The sequence below is a fragment of the Myotis lucifugus genome, unplaced genomic scaffold (genome assembly GCF_000147115.1).
Source record: "Myotis lucifugus unplaced genomic scaffold, Myoluc2.0 scaffold_5, whole genome shotgun sequence".
Classification (NCBI taxonomy): domain Eukaryota; kingdom Metazoa; phylum Chordata; class Mammalia; order Chiroptera; family Vespertilionidae; genus Myotis; species Myotis lucifugus.
In genome coordinates this window covers 969648-982562 of record NW_005871053.1, presented here as the reverse complement: position 1 = coordinate 982562, position 12915 = coordinate 969648, and the positions used below count along the sequence as shown (strand labels likewise).

The following is a 12915-nucleotide window of genomic DNA, read 5'->3' as shown; positions in this document are numbered from 1 at the left end:
AAAAAAAAAAAAAAAAGGGGGGAAAGGGGGAAAAGCCCCCCAGGGGTTTGGGGCCCGCGGGTAAGGGGGCTCCTTTCAAGGGGCCGGGCCGAAACCTGGGCCACCCCCGGGGGGTCTCGGACCCCCCCCCTTCGGGGGCTTTTCCCCCCCCGGCGGGGGGTTTTCCCTTCGGGGGGGGGGGGGGGCTCCCCCGGTCCCCCACGGGGCGGGTTCGCCTTCTTCCACCCGGTCGGACCGGGGGCCCTGGGGCCCGGGGCCTGGAAGAGGGGGGCCGTCCCCCTGTTGACGGGCCAGCGCCCCTGGGGAGAGTTTCCGCCAAGCTCCCACGGACCCCGAGGCGGCCGAGGGACACCAGGGCTGGACACCCGTTTCTCCAAAGACCCTGGACTGGACTCCGGTTGAGCTCGGCCCTGTTCCTGCCTCCGGCCTCCCCAGCGCCCTCCTCCTCCGCTAACCTGCCCTAAAGACCCAGCGAGGTCACAGCTCGGCGGGGCCCCCGTGGCCTCAGGTGGGCTCTGAGTGGCCCCTGCCTTCGCGGAGGAGAGAGCCTCCCCCCGGGGAACACGGGCTCCCCTGTCACCCCCACCCCATCAGGGCAGGACGCATTTCAGAGAATTGGGCTGGGCACCCTGCTCCGCCCGGTGGCGCGCTGGCGACAGTGGGCGTGTCACCTGCTCCAGCCTCCTAGTGTCCTGAACGGTGAGAGAGAGAGAGAGAGAGAGAGAGAGAGAGAGAGAGAGAGAGACCCAGAAGAACCCTCTCCCTCACAGCTCTATAGGGTGGGGGTGCGGTCTCAGGGACTCCCCCCACCACCCCCATTTTCACAGATGAAGAGGGGAGGCGGCTGGGAGGAGGCGAGTGGACTTGTAGGTCAGAAACGGAAATCACATGGAGGGATTGTGCCATTTCCCCTCCTGGTGACCAGCACAGAACCCCTGAGTGAGTCCTTCTGGACCTCCAGGCTGCGAGGGGCCCAGGGAGAGACCGCTGATGTCTGGGTCCCCAGGGGAGTGGAGGATGGATTAGGAAAAAGAGGATGAGACTCCCCCACACCCAGACTCAAAGTAGGGAGACCCCTGGGCTGTCCAGGTGAGCCCAGTGGCAGGCAGGGCGGGGCAACAGAATGACCCCAACTCAACCAGGACCCAGGGAGAGTCACTGTGTGGGGAGAAGGCTGGCCTGGGCCTCGGAGGGGTGGACATGGTGGGTCCAACAGTGCCACCTCGTGGGTGCCAGGGGTGCTGCAGGAGACTGAGCCCGCTCAGCTCTGGGAGGATGGAGGCCTGGGCTCTGTCCCATGAAAGAGTCAGTGCCCTGTGACTGCATCAGTGAAGCGAGGCAGGACACCGCCACTCGAGGTTTCTCAGCAAACATTTTCATGTCCCTTATCTTGACCCCACAGGGCAGCTTCTCACTTCCACTTTATGGGTGAGGAAGTTGGGGACTTGCTCAGTCATCCTCTCATGAGTGGCAATGTTAGGATCCTGCCTGTGGGCCCCCAAATGCCCTTGGCGGCGGTTACTGAGCCAGCACCCTCCCGGTGGCCAGAGATCAGGATCCAGCAAGCACACTGACCTCAGGTGTTCTCCCCCATGTGGCACCCTCTTGAGCCCATGCAGACGAACAGGCGGCCAGGCGCCCGCACCAGCACACTGCCTGCCTTCCTCCACCACCTCTGCCCGCTCAGAGCCTCCCAAGCCTTTCCACAGTGGCACACCCACAGGCCTCCCTGCACCCCCAGGTGGCTCTGGCCCTCGCCAGGGGTGGGCACAGCTTGAGGAACACATCTGAGGACAGGGCCCCCAGCCAAGTCCAGCCACCGGACGTCTGCTTGCCATCCTTCCGCAGCTTGGCTGCTGCAGAGAGGGCCCTGGGCTGGGGTGGCCGCCCGCCAGGCTCCATTTCCTTAAGAGAAAGAGCTTCTCTGTGAGGCAGCACCTGGCCCCGCCACGTGTATCTCAGCCCGTCTCAGTTTAGGCCTCTCACGGAGCCCTGGAGCCCTGGGGTAGCGTCATGCTTCTCATGAGTGGCAGTTTGGTCCTCAACTAATAGTACAGGGGAGATCCGGGCCAGGCATTGGCTCAGGCATTGGGGGTGAGGGGGACAACTACTCATTGATCTCTGGGCCCCTACCCCAGCCCTCAGCATGACTGATGCTTGGCACACAGCGAGCTCAGACGGGTCACTACGTGAATGACTGAAACCCCAACCTAAGGTATAAATATCACCAACTGCAAAGTGACTCATATCAAGGAACACTGGGGAGGGCAATAACCTTGTTGATCATGTTTGCTCCTGTGTCCCCAGCACCCACACAGGCTTCCTGGAGGAGGTGGCAGGCGAATTGGACCTTGAAGGATAAGTAAGAGTTCAACAGCCAGAGAGGGCACAGGTCAGGTGTCCAGGTGGAGGTAACAGTAGGGGCAAAGCAGTGGGGTGGGCCTCCAAAGCCTGCACCTGCACCCGCGCGCTGATGTTCACTAGGGGGCCTCAGTCCACCGCGCATGCACATGGAAGGAACCGCGTGGTGATCCCCACCTCAAGCCGCACACAAAGGTCAGTGGCACATAGGTTTCAGATTTCCCTGTGAAGGCTAAACAACACAGCTTTTAAAAGGAAACAAGAACATCTTTGTGGCCTGGGAGTGGGCAAAGTGTGTTTCTTAAGCAGCACACAGAAACACTAACATAAAGGGGGAAATTGATGAATTGTGCTGTATTAAAATGATACGCTTCTGTCCATCAAAATATGCCATTACAGGAGGAAAAGGCCACCCACCCACAGAAGACATTTGCAATGCATGTCTTCAATAAAGGACTTGTTTCCAAATCAATAATAAAAAGAGAAGCCACCACAATAGGAAAATGGGCAACATTTTAGAGCAGACACTTCACCAAAGAAGGTATCCAAGGGGCCAATAAGCAGGGGACATATATTCAGCTACACTAGTCATCAGGCAAATGATAGAGAGCAAAGTCACAATGTAACACTCAGGAACATTCACTCTAATGGCTATGTAGGAAAATGGTAGGGAGTGCCAAGTGTTGGCTGGGGTGTGCAGCAACCAGCCCCTGGCACCCTGTGGCTTGGATGGCACAACCTCTTTGGAAATCCATTCGGCAGCATCCACCAAAACTGCACATACAAAACCTAAGACGATTGTTTGCCCTCCTGGGTAGATCCCCGAAAGAGATGCATCCACAAGGCACCCAATGACATGTTCCAGAATGTTCATGGCAGTGCTGTGCCTGGCAGGACAAATTGGAAGCCACTCCAATGGCTGTTAACAATAAGCTGGATGAAAAGTATGGAGAACCAGATAGCCGTGAGCACAGTGAGCCACGGCCACGCATGTTCTGGGGGTTCACAGATGTGCTGCTACACACACAAGCACACTTTTGTCTTGCTAAAGTTCCTAAAGAGGCCAAATGAATCTAAGTCAGGGGATTCTGGCATTCTGATGATGCTCTAGTGCAGCAGTTCTCAACCTGTGGGTCGTGACCCCTTTGGGGGTCGAACGACCCTTTCACAGGGGTCGCCTAAACCATCGGAAAACACATATATAATTGCATATTGTTTTGTGATTAATCACTATGCTTTAATTATGTTCAATTTGTAACAATGAAATTGGGGGTCACCACAACATGAGGAACTGTATTAAAGGGTCGCGGCATTAGGAAGGTTGAGAACCACTGCTCTAGTGGATGCACAAGGGGGCCAGCAGTGGAAGGGGGTGCAGAGGACAGGACAGCCCCTCTGGCTGGAGGGGTGGGGCGTCAGTAGGCTTCTCCGACATGGGGAGCATGTTCAGGCCTGGTCGCACATGAGGCCCCCCATCCTCAAGTCACACTGTGCCCAGGCTCCCAGTTTCCCCATCTGCTGCCCTGCCGCCCTGTCTGGACAGGCCCATCTGGGTCTCCGTGGCGCCTGCCTGCTTGCTCACCCCAGTATCGTGCATTGAGATCTCAATCACTGCCAAGCAAATAACAGATGTTGGCCAGGTGGGCGGAGCAGACCTCGTAAGCATAGGGGTTTCTTGTGGCTTCAGATGACAGTTTCCCAGGGCAGCCATGTTTGCCAAGCTCTGATGCCCACTGCCCACATCGACGCCATCCTGTGTTTCTCTCACAAACCAGCCTGTCACCGTGGCAACTTGCTTCCACCCTTGAGCCTCTATTTTCCCCGAATCGAGGGGGGATGATGGAACGCTCACTGGGACACGCTGAAAGTCTTGGACACTCTGTGTGCAAGCCCCTCCCCTCCCTCACCCACCTTTGGTCAGCCCCTGTCAGGCCCACAGATAGCTGAGACCCCCCTGAGAGCTGGACAGAGTGTCACCCACCCAGGCCACCTCATTTGTCTCATTTTATCACCTGACTCAAATACCCTCATCGAGTTCTGTCCTGTGTGGGCACCTGTGTGTGTGAGTGTGTGCATGCACATGCGTGTGTGTGTGTGTGTGTGCATGCACATGTGTGTGAGTGTGTGCATGCACCTGTGTGTGTGAGTGTGTGCATGCACATGTGTGTGGTGACTCCACCGTGTTGCCTAATCTCCTGGCACCAACTGTGGGCAGTTGCTTTCCCCCAGGGACCTGCATTGTTGATATAGGACCACGTCACCTCCAGAGTGTAGTTCCGAAGTTCCAAGAACTGAGTTAATGGACAACTCTGAGTCACTGCTGCACGGGCCTTCGCTGGGATGCCCTGGGGCCAGTCAGGGCAGGGACCGCCTGACTGTGATAGCCCGGGGTGGGGGACACCTCAGGGGGTGAGATGGCAGGGATGCCATCAGGTTGGGTCAGGGGTGACGGGGAGAGGGGCATTGGGACGACGCCCAGTCATTGTTGTTGTTATGTCAGTGGGGCTAAGAAAGTCAGAACTAGAACTTCTGGAACTCACAGGACAGACATCGGGGACGGTCCCACCCACCCACCCATGGGCAGAGGTGACAAGCAGCTCTGGCGAGGGGCTGCCTGCCCCCACACTTCGCCACAAAGGAAGCAGTGAATTAGACCCAGAAGTCACCCTGGATCTAGTCCCCCCTCCTCACCGTGTGCAAGCTGCAAGCCTGAGGCTCAGCGGGAAGGGGCTCACCAGCGGTCTGGGGCCCCAGCCCCCTTTCCCAGTCAGTCTGCACTGTGTGTGTGTGTCTGCGCATGCGGTTGTGTGCTCTTGCTGACCACGTGAGCTTGTGCAAAGTGCCCCTTGAGCCTAGGAGGCGTGGCCTCTGCAGGGTCCCTTCCCTCTCAAGGTGCCCTTGGAGCCTGCTCCTGGGAGCGTGCTGGAGGGCAGCCACCCCACTGACCTGGATCACGGTGTCCAGCCCCAGCTGGGACCGCTCGGCTGCATCCCCGCTGCCTGGCTCGCTGGAGGCAGAACTCATTGCAGCAGGAGCACAGGATCCAGGAGAAAGCCGGGCTCCAGTCTGGGCGTCTCCTCCCAGGATCCTGGCCAGGACCTCCTTCAGCTCTTGGCCCCACACCTGTGCAGCACCTGCTCCCTGTCCTGGGCTCCCAGCTGCCCCCTCTGGCTTGGGACCTTGTGGGCAACTGAAGCTTGGATGTTGCTGTGGCAACTGGGACGCTGAAGGCTGGGTTTCCCTGGAAACAGGAGTGCAGGCCTTGTTGTGATGGGGACTAAGGAACGCTGTTGTCTGGAAGCTGTTTCCCCCGGAGACCTGGAGACGCCCTGGGAGAAGCTGTCCACCTGAGCAACCACAATCAGGGAGGGGCCGACCTCTCCCCCTGGCCCCCTCAGCCTTCCGTTGGCCAGTCGCCCTGGGAGGAATCGTGTGCTTGGAGGCCACAAAGCTGTGGAGGTGGCATGCTGACCACCGCTTCCTCCTGATGGAGGATCAAACCGTGACTTCCCCCCTAATGTTTGGAAAAGAACCTAGAGTTCAGCAGTGCACTGGCATGTAACAGATGAGCAAACTGAGGCCTGGGGAGGGGAAGCCACCTGCACAAGGACCAAAGGAGACCTTGTCTTCCTCGCCTTGCGCTTGGTCACGCCTTCTGGAATCTGATTTCCCTCTGGACCCTTCAGGGTACCTGCTCCATGGGCAATGTCCCTCATCCTTGCCAGAGAAAGGTCATTTCTGCTCACTCACCTGGACCGTCCCAGAGCCACATGAAGGACCAGCAGGGGCACCCCAGCCAGTGGCACCCAATCCCCATGGGAGAGGTGAAGGGAGAGAGGCAGGGCCATTCGTCAGGGCAGAGAGAGAAGTCTGTCCCTCCCTGCCTGGCCTTCTGGGGCCTCCGGACTGAGTGTGGCAACAGACGTTCAGCCAGGCCAGTGTCCCTCCCCACCTGTCTCCCCTCGGGGCCTTGTTCCAAGCTGGACCTACCCCAGCTGGGCTGATGCCGATGGGAGTCCCTGTTGGGGAGGGGTGGCACTGGAGTGGGCCCTAAAGCCAGAAGTGACTATCCCTCTGATGAGAGGAGGCCATTTGGGGGCCCTGGGGATGGGCGTGTCCCTCTGAGGCCACCAGGATGGACACAGCGGGTGAGCATACCTGTGCCCAGTGCTGCAGGAGGTGGGGCAGCCTGAAGGGGCTGAGGCACTTCCTCAGAACCGAAGCTCACTGAAGGCACCTGTGCTCTGTCCTGCTCCTGATGCCCTCAGGGGCTCCGGCCACCCTCCCCTTCCCGAGAAGACAGTTACAAGGGTGCCCCCTGCAAAGACAGGCCAGCTCTCAGGACCAGACACAGCCCCACTGGGCATCGGGACTGGTGTGGGTTTATGGGGCAGTTCCTAGGGCACCAGGGCTTAGGCTGTCCCTCTGACCCCGGCCCCTCTGGTCTAGTAGTGAGTTCTGGCTCCTGAAGTCACAAAGCAGAGGTCCAGATTCAGAGCCCAGGGGACCGACGCCATGGCTTGGGCGTCCTCTTGGCACCCAAGGCTTCCTGCAGCATCCCTGAGTCCTGGAGCCCCTGTGGGCCTGGAGGATGAGCCCAGAGGAGCTTGGGAGGGAGGGATGGTGGAGGGGCAGGCCAGCATTTCCTGCTGCTCAGAGGCTGGACCTCCTCTGACAGGAGGATGTGGCCCTGTCCTCTGGTGAGAGTTCCTGCCTTGGGGGGTGGGTACCAGTGTAATTTGGGTGCTTGGGCCATGGGGGGTGAGGTACTGCAGAGGTCGGTGTGACCATCTGTGAAGGTCACTGGATGAGTCTAAATAAGGCTCCAGTCACTGGAAACCATGACAGTTGGTGCCTCAGGGTGGGTGGGGCCATCCTGCCATGCCCCTCCCCCCACCCTGATCTCAGCTTGCCCACTCCCCCTTGACCCCACCCCGCACGCTCTCCTCGGGGAGCCTTCTCCGCCCCCTCAAGGCCCACACAGGGCCTGTGCATACTCTGGAGTCTCACTGCCTGGTGTCCATGCTTGCAGCTTCTGGGCCTGGGCCCTCGACGGACTAGGAGGAGAACTGAGGGCAGAGTCAGCGCTGAGCCTGGGCACAGCCCCAGGGAAATTTCTGGAATGAGTAGATGTGATAGGAGTCCTTACCATGCAGGTCGCTCCTCTGTGGGATGGACGGGCCGGCAGGGAGGCACGGCTGGTCCTGACCCACATCCTGACTGAGCTGGACTCAGCCAGCCGGGGCCCTGAACTGCCTGCTCCCTGGGGTTCGAGAAAGTGCTCAGCAGGCAGGCAGCCTCGCTCACCACGTGTCCAGAATGTGCTTGCCTCCCCTCGTCTGTGCAGAAGGCCCTCACAGAGGGGCCATGCCTGGGTTTTGTCACTGTTCCTTCCTCCAAGTGGGAAACTCACTGGATTTCACTTGGCCCCACCGTGTCACTCACAGACTCTGCATTTCCAGCTCCCCTGGGACAATCCAAGTCCTGGCAGGGCCTGGCCCATGTGTGGGCCTTGGGGACACAGGGATGGGGCGGAGACTGGGTACAGTGAGGCAGAACTCAGCTAGCCTCACCTTTTTCTGTCTCCTGCTGGCCCCGGGACACCAGAATTTGCCACCCCTGGCCCAGATCCTCTCTAAGAGGAGAGGGGACCTCAAAATTCACATGAAAGCTTTTGTACTTCCCGGTGCTGGCCAGTCACTCCTGCCCTTGGTCGGCCTCTCGGCCTCGCCCTGACAGACAGGCTTGCTGTTGATGGGACACTCAGTTCTGACGTGTCCTCCAAAGACGGGTCATATGGAGGACAATCGGGGAAGAGGGTGAGAGGCCACAGAGGAATGTGGTGCCCCCTGTCCCAGCCCTCTGGGCCTCCAGGCTGCCAGTCCCGCCCCAATCAGCTCTGGCATCTGCCTGTCTTCCCACCCCTGTCTGTACTCTTGGCGACTCTGCCCCGGGGACCGGCCTCTCCTGCACTCCCTACAGACATCTCTCCCCAAGGAGAGGGGTGGTTCCTGCCTGTGGCTGTGGCTCAGCTGAGCCGGGTTCGCAGCCTCTAAGGGCGCGTCCCCTGCAGGTGCCAGGCAGGAAGCAGGCTGTGCATTCCTCCGTTGAACCAAAATACAGCCCTGCTCAGGACAGTGGCTGGGGCACTGGCTCCGGCACTGCCCAGAACTGCTGACTGGGGCCAAAGCTGACTGTCCTCCTGCCCGATGGGTGGGTGCCCAGGCCCCTGGTGTCTGTGTTCCCATGGCCATCTGTCCATGTCTGAGGCCTGGGACAGCAGTGGAGACCCTGTAAAGGGGTGGTTGGATCAGGGAAGACACTGGAAGGCTCACAGTGGGGGACACTACCCGGTCAGCCTCTCGGGGTCACCCCAGTGGACCCCTGGGCATATATGATGCAGGAGAGAACTCTCACCCCCTTCCCTCTCCATCCAGCTCTTGGGGCCTCTCTTTGCATCTGACCCCCTGCCCAGAGGACCACAGGGGGCTATCAGCCCTGGTTGGTGGGAGGAATCCAGACTGTGGTCAATCCTGAGAGGTTCCTTGGGACAGAACCCACCTGCATTAATCTATTCAAAGGGTTGCCTGAGGATGATGCTAGGCACGCTGTGGGGGCCTGTCCTGGACAGGGGTACGGGGGTGACTCATGGACCCTGCCCTCTGTCCCTTGCTTTCATGGGGTGGCTAAAACGAAATCCCAGACACTGCATTGCAATGAAGAAAGGAGCTTCCGGGGGTGGGAGGAGCTCTGCTGGGGCGACTGGAACTTGAAGCTGTTAGGGCCTTAAAACCCTGCCAGGCACCTAAACGTAAGAGCTAAGGCTATACAACTCTTAGAAGAAAACACTGGGGGAAATCGTCATGGCCTTGGGTTTGGCAACATTGCTTAGATATGACACCAAAAGCACAGGACACAAAAGAAAAGAAAGATAAATTTGCCGAAACCGGTTTGGCTCAGTGGATAGAGCGTCAGCCTGGGGACTGAAAGGTCCCAGGTTCGATTCCGGTCAAGGGCATGTACCTGGGTTGTGGGCACATCCCCAGTAGGAGATGTGCAAGAGGCAGCTGATCGATGTTTCTAATTCTCTATCTCTCTCCCTTCCTCTCTGTAAAAAATCAATAAAATATATTTAAAAAAAAAAGAAAAAAAAAAAGAAAGATAAATTGGAAAAATTAAAACTTTTGTGCTTCAAAGGATGATAGCGAGAGTGAAAAGGCAGCCCAGAGAATGGGAAAAAATACTTGCAAATCATAAATCTGATATTAGATTTATTGTCCAGAATACATAGAGAACTCATAAAATTCAACAACAAACCCTCCAAACACCTTAATTTAAAATGGGTAAAAGACTTGAATAGACATCCCCAAAGAAGATACATGACTGGCCAACCAGCCCATGAAAAGATGCTCAACAGTGCTTGTGATGGGAAGCACCAATCAAACCACAGTGATACCTCTTCATCCATCAGGATGGCTGCTGTCCAAACCCCAGGAAATAACAGTGTCAGGAGGATGTGGGGAAACTGGAGCCCTGAGCACTGTTGGTGGGAACGTAAAATGGTGCAGCTCCTGTGGAAAACAGTAGGAAGTTTCCTCAAAAATTAAAGGTAGAATTCCCATATGATCCAGCAATCCCACTTCTGGGTATACACCCAAAAGAATTGCAAGCAGGGTTTCGAAGAGATATTTGCACATGTTCACAGCAGCATCACTCACTATAGCTAAAACATGGAAGCAACCTCAGTGTCCATGGACAGATGAAAGAATAAACAAAATGTGGTGCATCCACACAAGGGAATATTAGCCTTAGAAAGGAAGGAAATCATGACACCTGCTACCACATGCATATAAGTGGAATCATACAATCTTCATCTTCTTCTGATTGGCTGATTTCACTCAGCACATGTCCTCAAGGAACTCCTACTCCTCACTTATGTGAGGTCCCTGGAGGATCTGAGTCATACAGACAGAGGTGTGATGGTGGGTGCCAGGAGTCGGGGCAGGAGCTGGGGAGTTTGTGTTTAATTGAGACAGGGTTTCATTTTGGGAAGAAGAGCTCCGGAAATGGGTGCTGATGTTGGTAGCACAATGTTAATGTCCTGATGTCACTGAATTTGAAGTATGGTAGCAATCATCTCAGGTAGAAACTATAGTTTAACTTTAACCCTGCTGCTTGGCTTCTGTACTTATTTGCTTTGTTTAACAATAGAAAAGTTACTTTGATTTTCTGAATTGTATAAATCATTCCCATTCGATTGAATGCCTTATTGATTGTAACGTGACGATCCCATTGATTGTGATCTTACTGGTTTTAGAAAGCAAATTCCTCTGTACCTGGGAACCAGGACAGCACAATTATCCCAAGACCTGAGGGTTCCAGATAATGTGTCCCTGTCAACTCAGTGGTCCCAAAACCCGAGGGCTCTAGATAATGTGTTTCTGTCAACTCAGTGGTCCAAAGACCCAAAACTATAATTAATCTTTGTAGATAACTAATCGGCTCAATCTCGCTTCTGTAACTGCTTTGTGCAAACCAGGGTCCTCATTCCAAACCCTGGGATGTAATCAATACCTTTGTGATTTTTGCCTATATAAATCTGGTGTTGCGGTCATCTTATCACTATGAGATCTGGGAAAGCGAAATGCCCCCTCATAGTCCCGGATTTGCAATAAATTGACTCTTTAATTCGACTTCTTGAGGTGTCCTTGTGTGATTCGCGGGGTACATTACAACAAATTGTACAGTTAAATGATAAGATGATAAATTTTCTTATGTTTATTTGTCACAATAAACAAACAAACAAACCCCAAATATTCCAACCCTGCCTGCAGCACCAGGGCCTGGATCTTCTCCCACACATGGCAGCCACAGAGGAGGTCTAGTGGGTTCCCGAGTCCAGGCTGTGCGATAGATTCCACCCTCCGGGGGAGGGCTGGGGGAGCTCCGGTCTGGCCCTGTGCTGACGGAATGGCCCCTGACGACAGAGCTGGCTGCTCTGTGTGGCCCCACTCAGGGCCACGCCCACTTGAGCCCCTTCTCCACACCACCCTTCCCAGCCCCGTGCGGAGGCCCCTTGGAGCTTTCCTGTCCCCATAGGCCCCTGCCCACCCCTGTCCTGGCTGCGGCTGCCGCTGGTCTCCTTCCTGCTTTGAAAATCTCCACGGCTCAGCTGTCTGCTCCTCACTTGCTTCTGCCAGGGTCCGAGGGCAGGCACCTCCCCGAGGACAATGCTGGTCGGCCACATACCGGCTTCTCCTTCGGTGGCCCTGAGCGTCTACAAACAGCTGGACAGCCCCCACCAGACAGACTTACCCTCACAACCCCAGCCCATGTTCTGTAAGGAAGGGTCTTCCTGCTTCGCCAGCCTCTCCATTAACCTTGGGGTTAGATGTCCCGGCACCTCCTTCCACACCTAGTCCTGCCTGTTTCCTGCCTTGAAGGAGCGGCAGGGTGGAGGAGATGGGCACGCCCAGGACTGGGTCTCTGTGGGAGGAGGAGGCAGGCCAGCGCCGGCTGTGTCACATCGGGGCCTGGGACTCCTCCCGGAGGGGCCTGGCTTACCCACTCAGCAAGCCCCTCACCACCACAAGGATTTTCACTCCTCACCGGGCGCTGAGACATGGGGGTTTGGGTGGAAGGCCCCTCCCGCCCTCTTGCCAGCACCTCTGGGAATTCCTGAAATACAGGATCTGTGCTCTCACCCTGAATTACATGGAGGTGGAAGCTGGACAAATGTGCAATCGAAGTTGTTGTGTGAGCCTCGGGTAATCCCCTTCCTGAGCCACCAAGGCGTCTGATAAGCCCACACCGGGTCCTGCTCCTGTCACTCACCACACCTCTCAGGGTGGTGGGCCTGGGCTGGGGTCTGCAGGTCTCTGGCCAAACGCTTCCTAGGCAAGCAGGCACCTGCATCTCCTGTGCCAGCAGCCCCGTCCTCCCTGCGCTGCCCTGCCTGGTCCAGGTGCAGCTTATGACCATCTTCCTGGCCTTCACCTGTCCACAGCTCCAAGGCCTTGTCCCAGTGCCTGTGGCCACCTTCATGTGGGCACCAGGACACACTGAGGACCATTCCCCACCCAGGGAGACCGTGTCTGACAGTGTGACTCTCTGATTTTGTCCCCCTCCCAACTGCCAGTGCTCACAGGGCCACTACTCTCCCCTCCTCCCCTAGCCTAGCGGGGAGGACCCCTGCTCCACTGTCTCCTGATGGGCAGCTGGTGGGGTGTGGAGCTGGAGCTTGTCCTGACTCAGAGCCCTGGGCGCTTTGGGTAGACAGGGGTCCATTGGTCGCCTGGGCAAGTTCAGAGACAGTTGTAAGATTCCTGGGAAAGTGGAGGAGCGTGAGAATCTCAAGAATCCACTGGCAGACAAGGGAAGCCACTACAGGAACAGGACCCAAGACTGAGAGTCAGGATGAGGGCTGCAGGACCAGCTCCCCTGCAGCCACGCCCCTCCCTCTAGGCCAGAGTCCCCTGGAGACAGGGCGGCCATGCAAAGCAGTGTGTGCAGGGAAAAGATCGGGGTGCAGGTGTTATGTGAGGTCTGAGCAGC

General features: G+C 56.9%; 1 protein-coding gene across 1 annotated transcript in view; it reads right to left on the bottom strand.

The window, feature by feature from the left end:
* Window positions 1-5385, bottom strand: part of CROCC2 (ciliary rootlet coiled-coil, rootletin family member 2) — a 55884-nt gene extending 50499 nt beyond the window's left edge. The window contains 1 exon segment of the mRNA XM_023743372.1: window positions 5308-5385. Coding sequence (XP_023599140.1) covers window positions 5308-5385 — 78 coding nt within the window.
* Window positions 5386-12915: the final 7530 nt, after the last annotated feature.